At 40.7% G+C, this 23345-nt stretch overlaps 1 protein-coding gene across 6 annotated transcripts in view; it reads left to right on the top strand.

The window, feature by feature from the left end:
* The window catches only part of MAPK9 (mitogen-activated protein kinase 9), a 68144-nt gene extending 44884 nt beyond the window's left edge, over positions 1-23260 (top strand). The window contains exons 6-12 of one of the 6 annotated variants that reach the window (XM_027548478.1): positions 8978-9143; positions 10588-10659; positions 14093-14275; positions 15687-15811; positions 17439-17502; positions 18737-18808; positions 20192-23260. In XM_027548478.1, the coding sequence (XP_027404279.1) occupies positions 8978-9143; positions 10588-10659; positions 14093-14275; positions 15687-15811; positions 17439-17502; positions 18737-18808; positions 20192-20334 (825 nt within the window). In that variant the 3' untranslated portion in view covers positions 20335-23260. Of the gene's footprint in view, positions 1-8977; positions 9144-10177; positions 10250-10587; positions 10660-14092; positions 14276-15686; positions 15812-17438; positions 17503-18736; positions 18814-20081 lie in introns of those variants that run through there. The other 5 variants (XM_027548479.1, XM_027548480.1, XM_027548481.1 and 2 more) reach the window with 5 other exon arrangements.
* The last annotated feature ends 85 nt before the right edge of the window (positions 23261-23345 follow it).

The raw sequence follows: 23345 nt of genomic DNA, 5'->3' as shown, positions 1-23345 counted from the left end.
GAGGAATCCAGTATCTCATAGGAAAGGACCTCCTTCTCCATATGCAGTTGCTGGCCAAGAGCCGCTGCGGGACTTACGGCCTTGCCGTGAGCGGAGGGGAGGCTTAGGGCACGTCAGGGGGGGTCTGTCAGTTGCACTCCCACAGGAGAGAGACAGACAGGCATTTTCACGGCTACCACTGTCCACCCCTGTCCTTCTCAGCTCTGCTTCTGCACACAGGTCAAGAGCAGGCTCCTCGTGAGCCTCCCTTCCTGAGGGGAAGAGACAAACCATAGTCCCTTTCACCAGGTGGTTGATCTCGGAGCCACAGCAGGTCATCATTCTCTGCACTGTTCATTCCTCAAGTGTACGAGTCTGGTGGTCCAAAACGGACCCTGTGGTCCATGCAGCAGTCATCTTCCCAGTCCTCAAGTATGTGACTGGAACTGATACACTCGACAGTTGATACTCCTGGCAGATTGACCCCTGCGTTTGTTCTTTGGTCTGGAGTTGAGTTATCTTGATTGGCAAAGCCAAGTGGAAACGTGAAACTGCCGTCCCCAAGATAGTACATCAAAAACGGTATTGAACTCGGAGATGGGGGAGAATGGAGGAGATTACCGCCACTATTAGAACCTAAAAATGTCAGGGTGGTGGTCCCTCCTAGCTCAGTTTAATTCACTAGTCCAGCCCTTGAAGAAACTAGATGGATGCTAGAGAATGTCGACCACCGAGACTTAGCTGACCAGGGGTCCTGATTGTAGCTGCTGTACTGGACACGGTGTTGTTGCCAGAGCAGATTAATAAGGCCTTAGGTGTGTCATATAGTCATTGATTAGGCAAATGCATTCTCCCATACTGATTAGATAAGAGGATCAGAAACCATGTGAGACGGACACCAGTCTTTCACAGTTTTGCCCCAGGCCTGTGTCATAATATAGTTGGAAGAGATCTCCATTTATTAGCTGGCCTCCATGACCACCCCCTACCACCAGCTGGGGGAGGCATGATGATGTTGTTTTGAGTCTTTGACTTTCAGTGTCCACTTAGAACTTATGTCTAATACTTCTCCAAACGTCTGCTTCAGCTCCTGTCCCCAGATACAATCATCCGAGTAAGCGGTCATAGGTACATGTGAGGAAGTCAAGTCGGTGGACAGTTGTTAAACTTCTTCAGTCAGCGGGTTCTAGATGGAGAGCTGATGAGGGATGACGACACCCTCGGCCTCAACTCCTCTGCTCCTGCCCTTATCTGGTTACAGGTGTTTCGTATACCCTTGTTGGCTGCTGCAGGGGTGCCTCCCCATACTCTGTGCGTCAAGCCCCCAGATTTAGGTCTCATTTGTATTTTACTGTGTATTTCTTGTTTTCCTTCTTTGGGATGGTTTTCAGGATTTGAAGGGGCAGAATCGTCTTTACTCTGCCATCTTCAAACTATAAGTCCACTTCCTTTGTGGAAAGCTGCTTCTGGTTGTGTGTGGAGACTGATGGGGCCGTGTGTGTGGGGAACCCTCAGAAGCCCCGGGACCTCTTTAGGCACCTTCCCTTGCCTCCCAACACGGCCACCTCTACCATTCCGGCCAGGATAAAATCCACACCTCTCCACAGCTTGATCCACAGGTTTGCATTTGAGTATCATAGTTGTCCAGTAGATGGCAGTAAAGTCCGTCTTTACTTGGATGGCAGTCAGTCCAACAAAATCGGTGCGAGAGGACACTCTTCTGACAGGTAGACGTGGCTGTCATGGGCATGTTTTCTAACCACACAGCAGTTCACCAGGCTGGATGACACTACTCTGATCATCCTCGTTCGTGTGGCTGTGTTAGTTCAAGGCCAGGCTGGATTTCAGGGACTGCTGGGTGGTCAAGTATGTTGTTAAGTCATATCGCTAAGTCATGTCCAGCTCTTTGCAAGCCCGTGGACTATAGCACGCCAGGTTCCTCTGTCCTCCACTATCTCCTCGAGTTTGCTCAAATTCATGTGCATTGAATCAGTGGTGCTGTCTAACCATCTCTTCCTGTACCACCCCCTTCTTTTGTTTTCAGGCTTTCCGAGCATCAGGATCTTTTCCAGTGAGTCAGCTCTTTGCATCAGGTGTCCAAAGTATTGGAGCTTCACCTTCAAAATCAGTCCTTCCAATGAATATTCAGAGTTGATTTCCATTAGGATTGACTGTCTCATCTCCTTGCAGTCTGACGGACTCTAAAGAGTCTTCTTCAGCACTACAATTAGAAAGCATCAATTCTTTGGTGCTCAGCCGTCCTTATAGTCCAACTCTCACATCCATACATGACTACTGGAAAACCCATAGCTTTTATTATGTGGACCTTTGCTGGCAAAGTGATGTCTTCCCTATTTAATATGCTGTCTAGGTTTGTCACAGCTTTCCTTTCAGGGAGTAAGCACCTTCTAATTTCATGGCTGCAGTCACTGTCTGCAGTGATTCTGGAGCCCAAGAAAAGAAATTCTGTCACTGCTTCCATTTTTTCCCCTTCTGTTTGCCATGAAATGATGGGACCGGACACCATAATCTTAGTTTTTTTTATGTTCAGTTTCAAGCAAGCTTTTTCACCCTCATCAAGAGGCTCTTTAGTTCCTCTTCACTTTCCCCATCAATGTGATATCATGTGCATATCTGAAGTTCTTGATATTTCTCCTGGCAATCTTGATTCCAGCTTGTGATTCTTCCAGCCTGGCATTTCCATGATGTACTCTGCATATTATAAGCAGGGTGACAGTAGACAGCCTTGTTGTACTCCTTAACAAATTGGAACCAGTCACTTACTCCATGTAAGGTTCTGATTGTTGCTTCTTGGCCTACATACAGATTTCTCAGGAGACAGGTAAGGTGGTCTGGTATCCCCATCTCTTTGAGAATTTTCCACAGTTTGTTGTGATCACACAAAGGTTTTAGCATAACCCAAGAAGCAGAAGTAGATTGTTTTTTTGGAACTCCCTTGCTTTCTCCATGATCCATTGAATGTTGACAATTTGGTCTCTGGTTCCTCTGCCTCTTTGAAACCCAGCTTGTACATCTGGAAGTTCTCATTTCACATACTACTGAAGCCTAGCTTGGAGGATTTTGAGCATAACCTTGCTAGCATGTGAAATGTGTGCAACTGTATGGTAGTTGGAACATTCTTTGGCATTGCCTTTCTTGGGGATTGGAATGAAAACTGAATTCTTCCAGTATTGTGGCCACTGCTGAGTTTTCCAAGTTTGCTGCCATATTGAGTACAGCTCTGTAACAGCATCAGAGTGTGATGCTTCCTAAGGCCCACTTGACTTCACACTCCAGGGTGTCTGGCTCTAGGTGAGTAACCACACTATCATGGTTATCCTGGTCATTAAGATGTTTTTTGTATAGATCTTCTGTGTATTCTTGCCACCTCTTCCTAATCTCTTCTGGTTCTGTTAGGTCCTTAATGGTAAGGACTTTCTGTCCTTTATCATCCCCATCCTTGCAAAAGATGTTCCCTTGATATGTCCAGTTTTCTTGAAGAGATCTCTAGCCTTTCCTGTTCTATTGTTTTCCTCTATTTCTTTGCGTTGCTCATTTAAGAAGGCCTTCTTATCTCTCCTTGCCATTCTTTGGAACTCTGCATCCGTTGGGTCTATCTTACCCTTTCTCCCTTGCCTTTTTTTGCTTTTCTTCTTTCCTCCGTTATTTGTAAGGCATCCTCAGACAACAACTTTGCCTTCTCACATTTCTTTTTCTTTAGGATGGTTTTGGTCACTGTCTCCTATACAATGTTATAAACCTCCATCCATAGTTCTTCAGCACTCTGTCTACCAGATCTAATCCCTTGAATCTATTCATCACGTCCCCTGTATAATCATAAGGGGTTTGATTTAGATCTACCTGAATGGCCTAGTAGTTTTCCCTACTTCAATTTAAGCCTGAATTTTGCAATTAGGAGCTCATGATCTGAGCCACAATCAGCTCCAAGTCTTGTTTTTACTGACTGTATAGAGCTTCTCCATCTTTGGCTTCTAAGAACATAATCAAATTTTGATATTGACCATCTGGCAATATCCATATGTAGAGTAGTCTTTTTTGGTTTTTGAGAAAGGGTATTTGCTATGATGAGCACATTCTTATGACCAAACTCTGTTAGCCTTTGCCCTGCTTCATTTTGTACTCCAAGGCCAAACTTGCCTGTTATTCCGGGTATCTCTTGACTTCCTACTTTTGCATTCCAATCCTCTGTGCTGAAAAGAACATCTCTTTTGGGTGTTAGTTCTAGAGGTCTTATAGGCCTTCATAGAACCATTCAGCTCCACCTTCTTCAGCATTACTGGTTGGGCCATAGAGTTGGATTACTGTGATGCTGAATGGGTTGCCTTGGAACCCATTCAGTCATTTTTGAGACTGCACCCAAGTACTACATTTTTGACTTTTTTGTTGAATATGAGGGCTATTCCATTTCCTCTAAGGTATTCTCACCCACAGTCGTAGATAGAATGGTCATCTGAATTAAATTCACCCATTCATGTCTGACTTCCTACTTTTACATGCAAAAGTAGGAAGTTAAGAGATACCTGGAGTAACAGGCAAATTGGGCCTTGGAGTACAAAATGAAGCAGGTCAAAAGCAAACAGAGTTTTGCCAAGAGAACACACTAGTCATAGCAAACAGCCTTTTCCAACAGCACAAGAGAAGACTCTACACATGGACATCACCAGATGGTCAATACCGAAATCAGATTGATTATATTCTTTGCAGCCGAAGATGGAGAAGCTCTATACAGTCAGCAAAAACAAGATTGGGAGCTGACTGTGGCTCAGATCATGAACTCCTTATTGCTAAATTCAGACTGAAGAAAGTAGAGAAAACCACTACACCATTCAGGTATGACCTAAATAAAATCCCTAAGGATTATACAGCGGAAGTGACAAATAGATTCAAGGGATTAGATCTGATAGAGTGCCTGATGAACTATGGACAGAGGTCCATGACATTGTACAGGAGGCAGTGATCAAGATCATCCCCAAGAGAAAGAATGCAAAAAGGCAAAATGATTGTCTGAGGAGACCTTACAAATAGCTGAGAAAAGAAGAGAAGCAAAAGGCAAATGAGAAAAGGAAAGATATACCCATTTGAATGCACAGTTCCAAAGAAGAGCAAGGAGAGATAAGAGAGCCTTTCTCAGTGATCAATGCAAAGAAATAGAGGAAACCAATAGAATGGGAAAGACTAGAGATTTCTTCATGAAAATTAGAGATACCAAGGGAAAATTTCATGCAAAAATGGGCACAATAAAGTACAGAAATGGTATGAACCTAACAGAAGCAGAAGATATTAAGAAGAGGTGGCAAGAATACACAGAAAAACTATACAAAAAACATCTTCATGACCCAGATAACCATGATGGTGTCATCACTCACCTAGAGCGAGACATCCTGGAATGCAAAGTCAAGTGGGCCTTAGGAAGCATCACTATGAACAAAGCTAGTGGAGGTGATGGAATTCCATTTGAGCTATTTCAAATCCTAAAAGATGATGCTGTGAAAGTGCTGCACTCAATATGGCAGCCTGTTTTGAAAACTCAGCAGTGGCCACAGGATTGAAAAAGGTCCTTCATTTCAGTCCCAAAGAAAGCCAATGTGAAAGAATGTTCAAACTACTGCACAATTGCACTCATCTCACACACTAGCAAAATAATGCTGAAAATTCTCCAAGCCAGATTTCAACAGTATGTGAATCATGAACTTCCAGATGTTCAAACCAGATTTACAAAAGGCAGAGGAAACAGAAATTGACAACATCTATTGGATCACATCAAAAAAGCAAGAGAATTCCAGAAAAACATCTGCTTTATTGACTACACCAAAGCCTTTGACTGTGTGGATCACAACAAACTGTGGAAAATTCTTCAAGAGATGGGACTACCAGACCACCTGACCTGCCTCCTAAGAAATCTGTATGCAGGTCAAGAAGCGACAGTTAGAACTGGACATGGAACAACAGACTGGTTCCAAATAGGAAAAGGAGTATGTCAAGGCTGTATATTGTCACCCTGCTTATTTAACTTATATTCAGAGAAATGCTGGGCTGGATGAAGCACAAGCTGAAATCAAGATTGCTGGGAGAAATATCAATAACCTCAGATATCCAGATGAACCAGGCTTATGGCAGAAAGCGAAGAAGCACTAAAGAGCCTCTTGATGAAAGTAGAAGAGGAGAGTAAAAAAGTTGGTTTAAAGCTTAACATTCAGAAAACTAAGATCATGGCATCCAGTCCCATCACTTCATGGCAAATAGATGGGGAAACAATGGAAACAGTGACAGACTATTTTCTTGGGCTCCAAAATCATTGCAGATGGTTACTGCAGCCATGAAATTAAAAGACACTTGCTCCTTGGAAGAAAAGTTATGCCCAACCTAGACAGCATATTAAAAAGCAGAGATATTACTTTGCCAACAAAGGTCCATATAATCAAAGCTATGGTTTTTCCAGTAGTCATGAATGAATGTGAGAGTTGGACTATAAAGAAAGCTGAGTGCCGAAGAACTGATGCTTTTGAACTGTGGTGTTGGAGAAGACTCTTGAGAGTCCCTTGGACAGCAAGGAGATCCATCCAGTCAATCCTAAAGGAAATCAGTCCTGAATATTCATTGGAAGGGCTGATGATGAAGCTGGAGCTCCAGTACTTTGGCCACGTGATGGGAAGAACTGACTCATTGGAAAAGACCCTGATGCTGAGAAGGATTGAAGGCAGGAGGAGAAGGGGACAACAGAGGATGAGATGGTTGGATGGTGTCACTGGTTCTATAGACATGAGTTTGAGTAAGCTCCGAGAGTTGGTGATGGACAGGGAAGCCTGGCATGCTACAGTCCATGAGGTCGCAAAGAATCGGACACAACTGTGCAACTGATCTGAACTGATTCCTGTCTGTTTTAGTTCACTGATTACTAAGATGTCAGTGTTCAATCTTGTCATTTCCTGCTTGACCATCTCCAATTTATCTTGACTCATGGACCTAACATTCTGGCTTCCTATACAGTATTGTTCTTTACAACATCAGACATTACTTTCACCACCAGGCATATTCACAACTGAGTGTCGTTTCCACTTGGCCTAGCCACTTCATTCTGTCTAAAGCTATTGTTAATTGCCCTTTGCTCTTCCCCGGTAGCATACTGGACACCTTCGAATCTGGGGGCTCATCTTCCGGTGTCATATCTCTTTGTCTTTTTATATGGTCCATGGGGTATAAAAAGGAGAATCTCCTTGGAAAGAGGGGGCTGGCAGGCTACAGTCCATGGGGTTGCAAAGAGTTGAACACGACTGAGCGACTAAGCACAATTTGTATCCTGAAATACCCGTTCTTCCCATATTCTTTAGTTCTAAAAACGGAACCTAGGAACAAATTGGTTTGTTTTACCTTAGCTGCATTACTGCCTCCTCACAGGAAAAGGTTGCTGGTTTGAGTGTGGTGCCTATTCTTCCCATGCTTTCTTTTGTGCAGCCTCGCAGCTGTGGGTGGGGTTGGCCATGCTCCCCTCAGCACTTCATGTTGGGACATGCATGGAGGAAGTGCTCTGGGACCAGCCAGGGACCAGTGCATCTGCATGGGCTTGGTAGGAGTTTTCATTATGTTTTTAAGCAATGCATAGTTATGTTATATTTTACTGAATTCCGAATTTTCAGAAAGAAAGCCCTTAGCAGTAATGAAACATAGTTTTGACTGATGTAAATTTAAATGTTGTTCTACTTATCCCAGTAACCTTTGGCAGCTGTCACTCAAGGCACACCTATGCCCATTGGTGACGCATCAATTGGAAAGTTTCAGCCAGGTGCTGGTCCTAAAACATCATTTACTGTGTGATGTGACTTAGCAATTTGACATTGTAGCTACACGTTGGAAGGCACTTGTCAAAATAATAGATTGTTTAGAAGTCATAGTTTCTAGGATGAGTTTTCAGGCCAAAGTTCCAGGCAAGAATCAAATTCCTGTAGCCTGAGGAAGGGTCTAGGATGTAGGGGATCACCATAAAGAAAGGCCCTAGAGTAACAACGAAAAAAGCTGCAGAAGTTGTGATGAGTTGTGTTGAGAGTGTGGTGGAGTGTGATGTGTACATTCACCTGCAAACATTTTCTGAGAATGCTGTGCCAGACTCCAGATGCTGGGAGCACAGAGAGACCTTGAGGCCTCCTCTCACAGAGCGCTCACTGGGAAGGGTGAAGAAGGGACTTGAAGAGTAGTGTGTGTGCCGGGGAATGGCAGGTCCCAGGGGATGGGAAGTTCGTGTTGGTAATCGTGGGATTCTTCTTCCAAAGAAAGAAGAAGCCTTTGGGAGATTCTAGGGCCTGAGAATTCTAGCCCTGTGCTGTCCAGTATCATAGCCACTGGCCACATGAAGCTATTAAGTACTCAGAATGTGGCTATAATTATAAATAAATACTGGATTTCAAAGACAGTACCAAAAAATGTAAAATACCTCTATAATGTTTATATGTTGGTTACATTTTAGAAATGAATACTATGGAAATACACTATTGGATTAAAGAAAATATTATTAAAATTAAATCTTCCCTTTTCTAGTCACTTTTTTTAATGTGGCTGCTAGAAAATGTAAGTTACACATAGGGCTTGAATTGTGCTTCTGATGGGTAGCAGGGAAGAACCGGAATGTTGGGAACTGAAGGATGACCGGGCGTGGCAGGAGGGAGGGCAGGAGGGAGGGCAGGAGGGAGGACAGGATATTGTAGAGACTCTCAAGGATTTAAGCAGAGCAGTGTCACAAAGGCTTCCACACGGAGGATGAGGGCACCCGTCTGGCCTCTCTAGACTGCTCTTTGTGGTTTCCATTTGAGAGTTAGGTTTTCCAACATGATTCTAAAATCCCAGGGTTCAATTCTGACTTTCTTCCTTCTCCCAGCGCTCTCACATACTTCAGTGGTCACTGACCTCACAAATCTTTAACCAACGTGAGATTGTTTACTTAGCATGCTTTGGTTCACTGTATTAATTTTAACCTTCTCTGTCCTAGGATCTGAAGCCTAGTAACATTGTAGTAAAGTCAGACTGCACCCTGAAGATCCTCGACTTTGGCCTGGCTCGTACAGCGTGCACCAACTTTATGATGACTCCCTATGTGGTCACACGGTATTACCGGGCACCTGAAGTCATCCTGGGCATGGGCTACAAAGAGAACGGTGAGTACAGACAGGACTGGAAGAGGCCGCAATGTTTAAAATTAGTGCTATTAGTCATCACGAGCTTTCTTCTCTTTCCTGTGAACTGTATGAAATATAATATGGAGACTGTGTTATGCATAGATTATCATGGTTCACAGATGAGAAATAATTTTATATTTCCATTGGTTAAAATTATTCACTTTTGAAATGAATATTTTGAACATTTATCAAAGTATAATATGCTTACAAAAAAAAAAATATGTGAATCCCAGGTGTGCAGCTCAGTTGGAGCACACCCATGTAACCAGCAGCATAACTGAGGCCTCCCCAGGACCCCTCTGGGTCTCAACTCCCAAGGGAAGCCATTATCCTGATTTCCAGTACCATAGATTGATTTTTCTTATTTTTGAACTAGATATAAATGGAATAATACAGCATGTGCTTTTTGTGTGTAAAATTGGTGTGTTTTTTTTTTTAACAGCAAAACTTATTCTAGCAATATCAGAGCTCTTTGAAACTTAGCTTTTGAAAAATTTGTCAAAAAGAACTAAATCACACTTACTTATTAAAAAAAAAAAAAAAAGGAGTCTGAAAGTTTGCCTAAGTCATCTGAAATGAGCTGAGCTTCAAGTTTATCCAGATGTTTTAGAACTTGTGCTCCCATTCAGAGAGACACGAGTCTGTGGCCTTCCAGTCCTCTATGGCCATGGGAGGAAATTCGGTCCCGTTAGCGTCTCTAACCCCACCTACACCAGCACTGAAGAGCTCTCTGTCTGGGCTTCAGAGGCCTTGATTCAGCTGGGCCCCGCAGAGGAGGGGGAACAGCCAGAAGCTGAGGCGCCCCTGGCCCTCGCCTGGAACCCAAACAAGCCTGGCCCTGTGGGGCCCCGCTGCCTTGACAGTTTAGAAATGGATCATTCTGGAGACATGGTGTTCATATTTCACACGAGTCCTACTAACAAGCTGGGTCTGTCTGTGTTTGGGAGGGGATTTGAGAGAAGACATGCATGGGGGCGGTCTCTGGCTGGTTTTAATCACCTGGTGTTTGGTAGTGGACATCTGGTCTGTCGGGTGCATCATGGCAGAAATGGTCCTCCATAAAGTCCTGTTCCCAGGAAGAGACTGTATCCTTCACAGGGAGATACCCGGTGCTGACCACAAGGCCGGGAGCCGGGGTGGGCTCGTGCCTGGAAACAGCTTTCTGGGGACAGGCACTCCTAATTTCTGGGACTTTGTCTTTGAAGCTGTAAAGTATTGGACTCTTTGGCACTGAAAGCCAAGATTGCTGCAAACTGAAAGCCAAAATAGAGGTCAGCAATCTTTCATACTGTCTAAAACAGTTCACCCTTAACTGCCTGTTTATTTTCCATATTTATGTGTTTAGTGCACTGTTAGAAATCTTTTCCTCACCTTTGTTTTGTTCATGGCACTTCATAATTTTGTCATTTCACTTTATTTTCAGTTGATATCTGGTCAGTGGGTTGCATCATGGGAGAGCTGGTGAAAGGTTGTGTGATATTCCAAGGCACTGATCGTATCCTTCCCGGGGACCTTCCCGGCCATGTTTTCCATAAATACCAAAGGCAACAGGAGCTCAAAAGGAAAATGTCGTAATTCTAGACTGTATTCTAAGGAGGTCTTGATTATATTTGTTAAATTAGTGTCACAGATCAAATGGCTCAATTTTATGTTTTCTCTTTTACTTAACAATTTTATTAACACATAGAATTAAGTTAAACCAATTTATATTCTTAATTTTGTTAAAAATAGCTTATAAGAAATGCATTTATTCTTTGACAAATGTATTCTGCTGTTTAAACGAAAATACTATTTAGTTAATTAATTTAACTATTTAGGGAGTTGTCTAAATTTAATAGGCCAATATTCTTATGTAATTTGTTTAATATACTATTTCATCAGTTACCAGGATGCAATAGAATATTTTCCTCCAAAGTAAGAACTGAAGCATGCTACATAAGACCTAAAGGGAAAAGTTTGTGAGGAACAATATTTGCTAAATTTTTTGTTTGTTACTCTTCTGACATTTCGTAGAAAATTTTAGAAGATCCACTTAGATGGTTATTTTGTGACTTCCCCAGTGGGGAAGTCTAAATAAATATAAAATGCAAAAGGTTAACTTATACTGTGGTCAGCAAATCCTATTATGATATGTAGCATAAGGAAGAGTAGATATATAATAGTTTCAATAGCTTTCTTTTCTCATATTCCTCATGTTCTTCCATCTTCAATATTTTTTACTTTAACTTAGTTCTTCACATAGACCCTTTTTCATTTGTGTTCTCACCACCTAAAATTTTCATTAGTCTTTTGATTTTATTTTTTTTTTTATGAAAGCTTAAAGTAGTCTCTCCTGGCAGATTGATGGTTATCTTTAAGAGAAATTAAGTTGTATAGTCAATGTTTTATATATATTTTATTAATTTTCATTTTTATGATTTTATGAGGGTGATTTTCTTGCAATATAAATCTTCACAACACAAACTTGAAATGAAAAAATTTTATCCCTAGCATTTTATTTACCTTCCTTAATAGTTTTCACATCACAGATTTTATGTGAAGTTAAACATAGCATTTTATTTTGTTCTAATACATTTTCTAGCAATTTTTCATAGCCTTACCTTAGATTCAGTTGTTTCAAACTGTAAATAGGAGATATTTAATTTGCAAATAAATTCAATATAAAAAGGAAAAGTTGATGTATTCTAAAGATACATTTATTTATTATGCCAAGCTACGAGGCTTGTAGGATCTTGGTTCCCCAGTCAGGGATTGAAACCACGCCCTCAGCAGTGAAAGTACCGAGTCCTAATCACTGGACTGTCAGGGAATTCCCTAACGATACATAATTAGAAGTGTCTACTTAACATTCAGTTTGTCTCAATTTTTAATTTATTTTGCGTCTTTCTTTTCTTAATTAACTGTGATATCTTCAGATAGTACAAATATGAAAAGTGTGGGTACTTTTTGGTGCGTTATTAAATAATGTTAAAATTCTTAGTTTACATATTAACATCTTACAGTATCTGTAATAATAATTTTATGTATAAGGTCATCTAATGTCATCCTTAGAACACACACAGAGATTAGCATCATTTTCCAAAGACAATTTTGCTCTTTTTTCAAACATTAGATAGAAAAAGATTCTGGAAACCAGACTGCAGTTGTCAGAGATTTGTTTTAGGTTCATAAGCAAAGGTAGAAAAGAAGTCCTTGTGGCTTATAAGAAAGAGAAAGCTTCTGCCAGGTAGCCCTCAGAAAGCACGGGGCCCTGGAGGCCCAGCAGCAGATTACTGAGGGGGGCACGTGGACACTGTCACAAAGCTGAGGACTGAGAGCTGAGGGATGCCCATCTGCAACTGTGACGGGCACAGTTTTCATGAAATGATGGGTGAAAAGAATGGTTAAGAGAGCATGGCACGTTGGGAATTAAAGATATAAACAACTCTGTATTGCTGCAAATGCGAACGGTAGCTAAGCTACGGAAGTTCAAAGGAAAGTGACTGTTGTTTTAAGATGAGAGGGAAAAAAATTATGTTTGACTGGTGATGGAAAGCTCCAGTGGAGAGCAAAATGGTGATGGTATACCAAGAAGAAGAAAGACATTACAGGAGACGAGAGGGCCTCCTCCTTTGTCCTTTGAAGAACATGTGTTTGTTCCCTAGGTTCTTTCACAGTAATGTCACTTTATTTTTCTAAGACATACCTCAATTAATAACTTTTTAAAGATTCTGTTTATTTATTTGATTCCTCTGGTTTGTGTTCTCTTATATAATGTTTATGGTTTTAGAATCACTTTCCACATTCATCTTGCCAGTTATCTCAAGCTCCCAGAAAAAGAGACAAAGCTGGCCTTGTCTGCATTTTACAAATAGGAAGATGAGACCCAAGGGAGATTGACTGCCTGACACCTAGTGAGTGACTAACACACAGTGGAGTCTGAAACCTAGATCATGTACTTTGAAAGGAAATAAAACACACTCATTTATATTGCAATGATAGCCAGAGTCAGTGCCAAGTAAAACTTAATGACCTGTCAAAGCTGTCGCTGCTCAGTGGGAGCCTAGCTACAGTGGGAGATGACATGATGAGGGCTCAGAAAGTCCAGAGTCCCAGCTCCCGCCCCCTCCCTCATGCACCCCATCCTGCCAAGCCTACAAGGTGGTTCCCAGCCGTAAATTGAGCAGTCAGTTAGGTCTGTCTATTTCAGGGAGCTTTATATCTAACATAGCTTTATTAAGAGAAGTAGAGGTGTGAAAGTCGCTCAGTCATGTCCAACTCTTTGCAAACCCATGGACTGTAGTGTCCATGGAATTCTCCAGGCCAGAATACTGCAGTGTGTAGCCTTTCCCTTCTCCAGAGAATCTTCCCAACCCAGGGATCAAACCCAGGTCTCCCGCATTGCAGGCAGATTCTTTACCAGCTGAGCCACACAGGAAGCCCAAGAATACTGAAGTGGGTAGCCTATCCCTTCTCCAGCGGATCATCCCGACCCAGGAATCAAACCAGGGTCTCCTGCATTGCAGGTGGATTCTTTACCAACTGAGCTATCAGGGAAGCTCGTTATTGTGATAACTGATTTCAATTTGCCTACATAATTATTACCTACTTTCATGTTAAAGCCTTTCAGTCATAGGTATTCTTCAGCTACAAGATAACTTTATTTTGATCTAGAATAGGAAGCCATAAAGACTTCATTGTGTTGATATAATAAACTGTGACCAGAGTTTATATGGTGCAGAGCTTATTTGTTTTTTTTTTTTAATAGTCTTAACTAGGAACCCAAACCTTATTTGAATATTATTTCAGAATGCTTCTGCTGACCCAGTGAGCTGGCCTGATTAATTATTCATTGATAAGTATAATTTAAGTTTCTCTTTGAATGATGCAACTTTATGTAATATGAATATAAGGCATTTCAGTTGTATTTTCCTCAAGAGACTCCTTAGATATTGATCAGTGGAATAAAGTTATTGAGCAGCTAGGAACACCATCTGCAGATTTCATGAAGAAACTTCAGCCAACTGTGAGGAATTATGTAGAAAACAGACCAAAGTATCCTGGAATCAAATTTGAAGAACTCTTTCCAGATTGGATATTCCCATCAGAATCTGAACGAGACAAAATTAAAAGTAAGATATCCTTTTTTCTTATACTTGTTTTCATAATCTGGTGAAGCTTTTTTATGTTTGCATTCTAAAAACTGTGAAAACTGAAAGATGAAATAGTTGAAAACCCTCAAAGTCATTTATAGGCTAGAATGAAGGCATTTCAGAAAGAAAGCTTAATGACCTAGAAGTTTTGTCCTCAATAAAGGGGACAAAACTGAAGCCTCTGGTCAAAATATTTACATAGTCTGAAAGATTCTTATATTAGTTACAGCAAATGGAATTCAGACTGTTACCAGGTATAAAGAATACTTGAATAAAGATTGTCACCCATTTGAAGAGTCAGAAATTTTAAAAGGCCTTCTCCCCTTATCCTGTGCCCATCACATTTTAATGTGTTTAAGGGAAAAGAATAGATTTGATTTTCTCTGCATCAAGACAAACTGTGCCTCATTCAGAAGAGTTCCATCTCTCCTTTGCCTACACATGTGAACTTTGTTTGGTTTTGGTATTCATTTGGCTGTCTTGGGTCTTCGCTGTGGCGTCTGGGGTCTTGGGTTGCGCGTGCAAGCTCTCAGGTGGAGCATGTGGGGTCTAGTTCCCTGACCAGGGGTTGAACCTGGGCCCCTGCACAGGAGTGCAGTGTCTCAGCAACTGGAGCACCAGGGAGGTCCCACCTGTGAATTTTAATAGCTGAAACCTAGGTGAGCCTTGTATTTAACCAAGTTATTGAACTTGTTAAGTTTTTTTCTAGCTACTAATCTCTAGTTTTTTTTTATCTAAGTGTACATTGTATACAGGTAGGCAAAACAGAGGGCTTCCCTGGTGGCTCAGTCAGTAAAGAATCCGCCTGCAGTGCAAGATACTGGGCTTGATCACTGGATTGGAAAGATCATCTGGAGAAGGGAATGGCTATCCACTCCAGTGTTCTTGCCTGAAAAATCCCAAGAACCGAGGAACCTGGTGGGCTACAGTCCGTGGGGTTGCAAAGAGTCGAACACGACTGAGAGACTAAGCACAGCACAGGCAAAACAGAGAGATCTGTGAACTGTTCTATATGATGCAAATATGAAGTCATTGTGTGGCTTAGTCTGTTCATCAAGAGAAAAGGCTTGCCCGTGCTTCATGCCCGCCCTCTCTGCAGTGCCACGCTCAGCCTAGCTCCTGTACCCTCCCTGCCCATGGCTTGTCAGCCTTATGCTCTGTCCTTCTCCCCTCCCATACTCAGGCCAAAAGCACCTTTGAAAGCCTAGTTTGTAGGAAATGGCTGCTTGATTTACTCTTAAAGAAAGAGACTAATAATCCTGAATTTATCACCAGTTTCTCAGAGTTAGTATATTTTTGTTCTGTCTGTGCTGTCACATTTAGTTCTTTATTGTGTGATTCTCTGGTTAAAATTGTTACTTTATTAATCTAATATTTGTTTTTACCCTAGCAAGTCAAGCCAGAGACTTATTATCAAAAATGTTAGTGATAGATCCCGACAAGCGAATCTCTGTAGATGAAGCTTTGCGTCACCCTTATATCACTGTTTGGTATGACCCTGCTGAAGCAGAAGCGGTAAGCATCTATTTTGAAAAGACTTGTGTGTAAAGGCAGGGCATACATTTCCCTGGATCTTCTGTCTGTCTGTCTGAAATGGCTACACAAAGATTTAGGGTTAAAAGGATTCCTGATTACTTTGAGGCCATATCAGTTCAGTTCAGTCGCTCAGTTGTGTCCAACTCTTTGTGACTCCATGAATCACAGCACACCAGGCCTCCCTGTCCATCACCAACTCCCAGAGTTCACTCAGACTCACGTTCATCGAGTCAGTGATGCCATCCAGCCATCTCATCCTCTGTCGTCCCCTTCTCCTCCTGCCCCCAATCCCTCCCAGCATCAGAGTCTTTTCCAATGAGTCAGCTCTTCGCATGAGGTGGCCAAAGTACTGGAGTTTCAGCTTTAGCATCATTCCTTCCAAAGAAATCCCAGGGCTGATCTCCATCAGAATGGACTGGTTGAATCTCCTTGCAGTCCAAGGGACTCTCAAGAGTCTTCTCCAACACCACAGTTCAAAAGCATCAATTCTTCAGTGCTCAGCTATAGCCGGGGTCAAACCCTTACTGGGGCTGAACTCCAAGTACCTCAGGAGTGAACATGCTTATGCTGTGGTGATATAATTGTCTTCATTTATGTCAATGCTGATGTGTGATCACAATATCACCTTTTTTAGGCATCCATTTGTGTGCCTGGTACCATACCTGGGTTTTGCTTTTATTATCTTGTTTAGGTATCCAGTCAGGCTCAGAAACTTGCTGAAAATCACAGGTCTGGACGTCCTTCCCCAGAGGTACCTGTTAGAGGAGTTCCACTTCTGAATGTGATGCTCATGTGCATTTTTCTGTAGCATCCCTGGTATGGATGGTCTTTAGTTGAAAGTGAAATAATTACATGGTGGCATGCTCATTATTGGGCTTCCCTCATAGCTCAGCTGGTAAAGAATCCGCCTGCAGTACAGGAGGCCTGGGTTCGATCCCTGGGTTGGGAAGATCCCCTGGAGAAGGGAAAGGCTACCCACTCCAGTATTCTGGCCTGGAGAATTCCAGGGACCATACAGTCCATGGGGTCACAGAGAGTCGGAGACAACTGAGTGACTTTCACGTTCACGTTCACATGCTCATTATTAGGTTTTGTCCTGTGCATTTAACCACCATTTTATTCATTGTTTTATAGGAAAAGAATTTGATTTATAAACGTGATTTTAAGTAAATTTTTGAAGCAGTCCACTTAGGATTTGGGGACTGAATTTGGGAGTTCTAATAAGAAGAAATAAAAACTTGAGATATATTTTGCAGCTTCTGTATTTCCTAGCACAGTACCTTGTCCAGAATGGATCTCTAGGAAGCAGCCTGTGATTGCTAATTTTATAATTACATTTGGGCAGATGTCCTTAGAGTGTAATTATTAGCAGGACTATAATAGGTCTATTTTTTGGTTAATTATTCCGTAATTATTTTGATTTTGAAACCAATGTAAATATACTTAGAAATCTTTAAGCCACATATTGAATGAAATTATATCAATATTATAAATATTTTATTTTATTATTTTTATAAGTATTTTAGAAGTCTTACAAGTGATTCATTTTCTTCATGCCTTATTATTTTTCCAACTATTAACTTTACCTGTAAAATTTAATTTTTAGCCACCACCCCAAATTTATGATGCCCAGTTGGAAGAGAGAGAACATGCAATTGAAGAATGGAAAGGTAAAGATGGAATTTATTTTGATTGTTACACATTTCTTGAAATGGGGCAACTTAACACTTTTTGACAGTAGCCTTTCTAAGGGAGGGGTGGAGACCCTTCAGCTCTATCCTCTCTCTTCCCACTTCCCAGTAGATGAAGAACTTGAAGATAACAAAATTAGAGAGGAACGTGTATGAATTGCATATTTGCTTCAGAAGACAAAAACAAAGGCTTTTCACACATCTCACATTATCAAATCTTGATTTGTAAACTAAATTCAGTAAGTGTATTACACTTAACTTGATAACGTGTTGCAGACTATCGAGAAACCGCAATTCACAGGCCCCTGTAAAGCAGATATGAGAGACCCCACTGGGGTCAAGGGAACTTCTGCTGTATTTGTAAGCCTTGTAGTTATATATGCATTTTAAAATAAGAGTTTGGGGGAAATTGCAGATCAAAAATATGCAAATAGTTATTACCACCACTCTAACCAGACAACCCACAAGAAACTAAACCAGTAATAAAGAGGTTAAACTAAAAATATTGCATTAAAAAGCAGAATCAATAATAGCTGAGAACTGTGGTCAGCGCAAGTCAAACATGGCAGCATGTCCTGCCCAAGAGCCACTCCCTGGGCTGCAGGGAACCAGTGACCCACAGTGCACACAGCCACAGCCTCGCTCGGCGCCTGCACTGTGCTGATTTTATTTCACGAATACCAAACTTGTAGGACGCTGCTAGTATCTTACCTAATAGGTAGTTCTTCTGACAAATGAACGTTGAGGAAAACTGAGATTGAAACCAAGAAAAAACTTAGGTAACTAGACCAATTTCTGGCCAATCTGGAGGAGTTTACATTTGAAGAACCACAATGGTGGAGGAAAAACTGTGCAAAAAGATGTGAGAATATCCAGTAGTTAAACTGTTCTGTTAGAGTCACTTTGCTAGTACTTTCCTCCTTCTCTTCCCCACTCCCCATGTCTCTCTTTCACTCTCTCCCTACCCTCAACTTTGTAAAACCAACTAGTGGATCCAGAGCTACCCTACTTTTATGGCCTTCATAATTGGTTGGTTGAAAAGATACAAGGAATCAAATTATATTTTGGTCTAGGTAAACTATTACTTGTCTGTCTATCACAGTTAAAAATAGCACATCACAGTGTCCTTGGAGTGGTTCCAATTTATTTGGGAGCAGGGTTTAGAGATGCAGAGAAACTGATGAAGCATTCTAACTTGCATTTCTATTTGAAGAGCTAATTTACAAAGAAGTAATGGATTGGGAAGAAAGAAGCAAGAATGGTGTTGTGAAAGATCAACCTTCAGGTTAGTGATTGCTTTAATAGTTTGATTGCATAATACTTTTCTCTCTCTATTCATTTTTTGTAAATGGCAACAGCGTGTTTTAAGTGCCACCTTGACCAGCATCGGATTTGAAAACTCCTCGTGTGAAATACTTTTCTCTTTTTGGTCTGCTCTGGTTGTGGCAGCTAACATTTTACTGATGCCAGGCAGCGAACTAACTGTTTTGTGAACATTTCTTGGTTCATCCTTGTAACAGCTACCGTCATTTTCATTTATAGATAGGGGAATTGAATTTAAAGCTTTCAACGTGCATGACCTTCTTTATATTGCCCCCAACCAATTAAAAAAGAAAATTAATATGAGTCTAGATAAAGTGGAATTTGGTTTTCTTTTGAGAAAATTGTTCATATAATTCTCCTATCTTTCTGCTTGATCTTAGTGGTAGAAGTCTGACTAACAATTAGGAAGCTGTATGACTATTAGAGGCGTAATATATATGGTATTAACTTATAATACCATCTATAAGGTTCTACCTTAAACAAAACTCTTTACTTACATTTATTTCACATTTGTATTCACTCCACTCCCACTGGAAAGCACATGCACACCACACACACGTGTAAATACATATGGGGCTGTTTCTTATTCTTGAATTTTATATTCAGCATGACATGTGTCAAGTGTCCGGAGATTATATAACTTCAATAAAAATTTAGATGCTTATAGTTAACTAATCACAAATTTAAGACTGACCTCTGAGACCCTGGATGTTTTGTTTTTGTTCAAACCAGGCTAAAATATAGATAGTGGAAAACAGATTAGTTTCATTTGCCTTAAAATATCAGTTTTGGGGATTTCGAAGGCAAAAATAAAATGAACAAGAGTCCACTAAATTTTGTTCCTATTTTTTTCTTGTTTGTATCATTCCTTCTTTTAGAAGGTATTTTTTATTGCAAAAGAATTCTTCAAAGGTTGATGGTTTTTTCCTTGGATTAAGTGTTTATGATTATAATTGAAATGTCTGATGACACTTGAATCCTACTTGGACTTGAGCCTTTTGTGATACTGATAGTTTTAGGATAAATTCAACAATTTTCTTTTAATATCTTTTTAAAACCAGAAGGTATTTTTAAAGTAGTTAACATGACTATACATGTGTGTGATGTTTAGCCACCAGGAAGAAAGAGAATATTGCAGTGAAAGACAGAGGAATATTTGGGATTTTGAGCCTAAAGAAAGACTCCACAAAAAGTTCAAAATGTACAGTCGACTAACTTCTTGTTTATACTAATAGTATAGGAAACTGCAAAAGGACAGAGCTGAGAAGTGGCCTGAAGTCTCACTGCCTGGATCTGCAGCAGTGTCGTGCCTCAGATTTTATTATATTTGGTTTTCTTAGCACAGATGCAGCAGTAAGCAGCAACGCCACTCCTTCTCAGTCGTCGTCCATCAATGACATTTCATCCATGTCCACGGAGCAGACGCTGGCCTCGGACACAGACAGCAGTCTGGACGCCTCGACAGGACCCCTGGAAGGCTGTCGATGATAAGTTAGAAATAGCAAGCTTGTCATCAGTGAAGGAACTCTCACTTCCATGGGCGTGAAATACTTGGGAGTTGATGGAACCAAATAGAAAAACTCCATGTTCTGCATGTAAGAAACATGATGCCTTGCCCCTACTCAGTTGTACTAGGCTTGCCTTGCTTAGATTATAAAATGAAGCAGATTACGTCTAAAGAAAAAAAAAAAATACAAACCACACATTTAGAAATTTTGTTCAAGGTCATTTCAGGTGAGCAATTAGAATATATGAATTTTCTTTTTAAGTTGTGCGGTAATAGTGATCATTTCTCATCCTCAGTAACTGTTGGGATTTATATGCATGACACAAATGCTTGCTTGGATTTGCCCTCTAGCACTTTGGAAATCAGTATTTATAAAGCCAAATAATCTTCAAGGTAGTGCTGCTTCTAGAATTGTCTCAATCCTCTTAAATAATTTTGTGTTTGTCCAGAAAAAAATAGATTTATGTGTATTAATTGGCCACCATCATATTATAATATCTTACCTTCTTTTAGGGTATGAATTAACTTTCTTTCATATTTCAGAAGGAATATAATTAAATCTATATAATGAAAAAAATGTAACTTTTCTTTAATTTGTCATGTTTTAGGCTGAGAATTATCACTGCTAAGACCAGGATACTTTGTTTTCTCTAAACTGTGTTGTTAGTCTGGATGACTGTACATTCAGTTTTACTGCACGATAGCATTTTAAGTTTCGTTTTATGCTGCTTAAAACATATATATGTTTAAAATCCTACTACCCTATCTCTTTTTTCTTGGTCTTCTGGACTTATTAATTTGAAGTGCTACCTAGAACTTCATCTTCTTTATTAGCCACCTAACACCCATGTCAATCATATGATGGCAAATAGATTCTTGACCCCATCACCTGCTGTTAGAGTAGAATTTTACGAAGTGATCACTAAAGATGATGGCAGTCACTTGCTGAGTGCTTGTTTTGCTTGTGCCTGGACTGGGTCCTTTCTTACCTCCTCTCGGGTAAGATACATGATTTCACAAGGCAGAGTTTCCCTCTTCCAACACAGCATTCTTCCTCGACTTCCTTTCTTTTATGAAAGAAGCCACCTGAACCCCCTTTGGTCTGTTTTAGGAAGCAAGCTGGCTCAGAATGCTGTTTGTGGTGGTTTTCCACTTTGTGGAGGCGTTTCCTGGTCCTAAGGGAAGACCTTCTGAGGGATAGGGAGGAGCTGTCCTAAAGGGCAATTACTAACTAGTAAATATTTCCTGATTTTAAGCTGCTCACCTGAAATTGATACTTTCAGACTAATATGGAAATTATTCAAGATTCAGTAAAATACTGAGTATTGAAGTGTCATTGCAGAAATGGAGTTATGATGGTCACATATGGCTACCTGTGCTCGTAACGCTTTCCCCTGGAGCTTATTCTATTGCAGATTCATATCTTTTGTTCAGTTATTTTGGAAGCTATTGGGTCAACATTGTCACATTCTATGGAATGTGTTCTGAGGAGGAACTTTGTTAAGAAAGTTTATTATAAATATATCTAAAATATATGATTCTCTCTATACCATTTGTACCTTATTGGTCTTGTCACTGGAAACTGGAACCCTTGATGAACAAAATTAATATTGAAGTAATAAATAGTTTTCTATTGTGATGTTTAGACATGTTCAGCTGTAAGATGGAATACTAACTTGGATTGGGGCAGAAACACCTATTACATAGCTGAGGATTATTTTGGCTTCAGAGGCCTGATGGTATAGTGAAGAAGGTTACCGCTGTACATATATAAACATCTTAAAATGACCTAATACACATTCTTTAAAAAGACTTTACTAAATCTATCTTTAAAAATAAAAGGAAAGGGGAGAGTTTTAAAAACGCATTATCTGTCCTCAGCTTATGTACATGCAGCACAGGAACACGAGGGCACGTGGGAGTCCCACTGGGTGACTGTACACTCAGCCAGGTGCCGTTTATAAATGGAGCTAGGTGCCATACAGAGTGGCTTTCTGCTCACTGACTCCTCCTGTGTTCACGGAGGAAGTCCGTGATGGTGTGGACGGGTTTCCTGCCAAGACCACCTTCCACCAGCGAGTGATGAGTGCACCCCGGCAGGCCACGGTGCTGCAGCCCGCAGAGCTCCATAGAAGTACCTCACCCCAGTTCAGGGCCCTCCCTCCTGAGCTGGGGCGTGCCAGGGACCTGGTGCAATGCAGATGGTTCCACACTGCTCTCCATGGATAAATTCTGGTGTTGGATAAAGAACTGAAAAATGTGCTCAATTTTTCATCTTTTCTATTTTATTTTTGTAATTTATATTGTACACAACCCTGGAAGTAACTATTTTGGACACATATTTTTATAAACCAGGTAATTTATTATTAGCCTGGAATTTGAACTAGGTTCATTTTGTTTGTTGACTTAGTTTTTTGTTAAAAAGGAAATGACTGCCTCCCCTGTCAGGTCTTGACTTCAAGTGCAGGTTCCAGAGAGCAGACAGAGTCGGTCAGAGTAGGAGAGCATTCTAGAAGCATCCTGCTCAGTGTTGATCCACTGTGGAAACAGGAGACAGAATCAAGGCTCTGTGCTTATCTGTGCACCATGAAACTCAGAGCTGCAGTCCTGAAAGGAGAAAATGCTTGGTAGGGCCCCTTACTGACACCCAGAGTCCAAAGTTGAAACACTGAATGGCAGACTGAATCCAGATTTGATGCTGTGTAAAGTCATGGTAATGATATATGATGAGTTCATACGGTTGATTTCTAATGTAACTCCTCTGGTGTTTCATACTGGTAGTAAACACAGGTGTGACCTTTCAGATTGCATATCTCAAAAGTAACATTGCCTAATGTTTTATAATAAAATATATTACGTGTGTTTTGATTGGTGAAAATAATACAAATACATTTTAAAAGAGAAGTATATAACATGTCCAATTTTTGTGTGTTTTTAAATGACATTTGACTGTGTATTTCTATATCACCATCTCTGATTACAGATTTAACAT

This window comes from Bos indicus x Bos taurus, chromosome 7, assembly GCF_003369695.1.
Source record: "Bos indicus x Bos taurus breed Angus x Brahman F1 hybrid chromosome 7, Bos_hybrid_MaternalHap_v2.0, whole genome shotgun sequence".
In the NCBI taxonomy this organism is placed as follows: Eukaryota; Metazoa; Chordata; class Mammalia; order Artiodactyla; family Bovidae; genus Bos; species Bos indicus x Bos taurus.
Note: the sequence above shows the minus strand (reverse complement) of the source record. Positions and strands in the feature narration are given on the sequence as shown.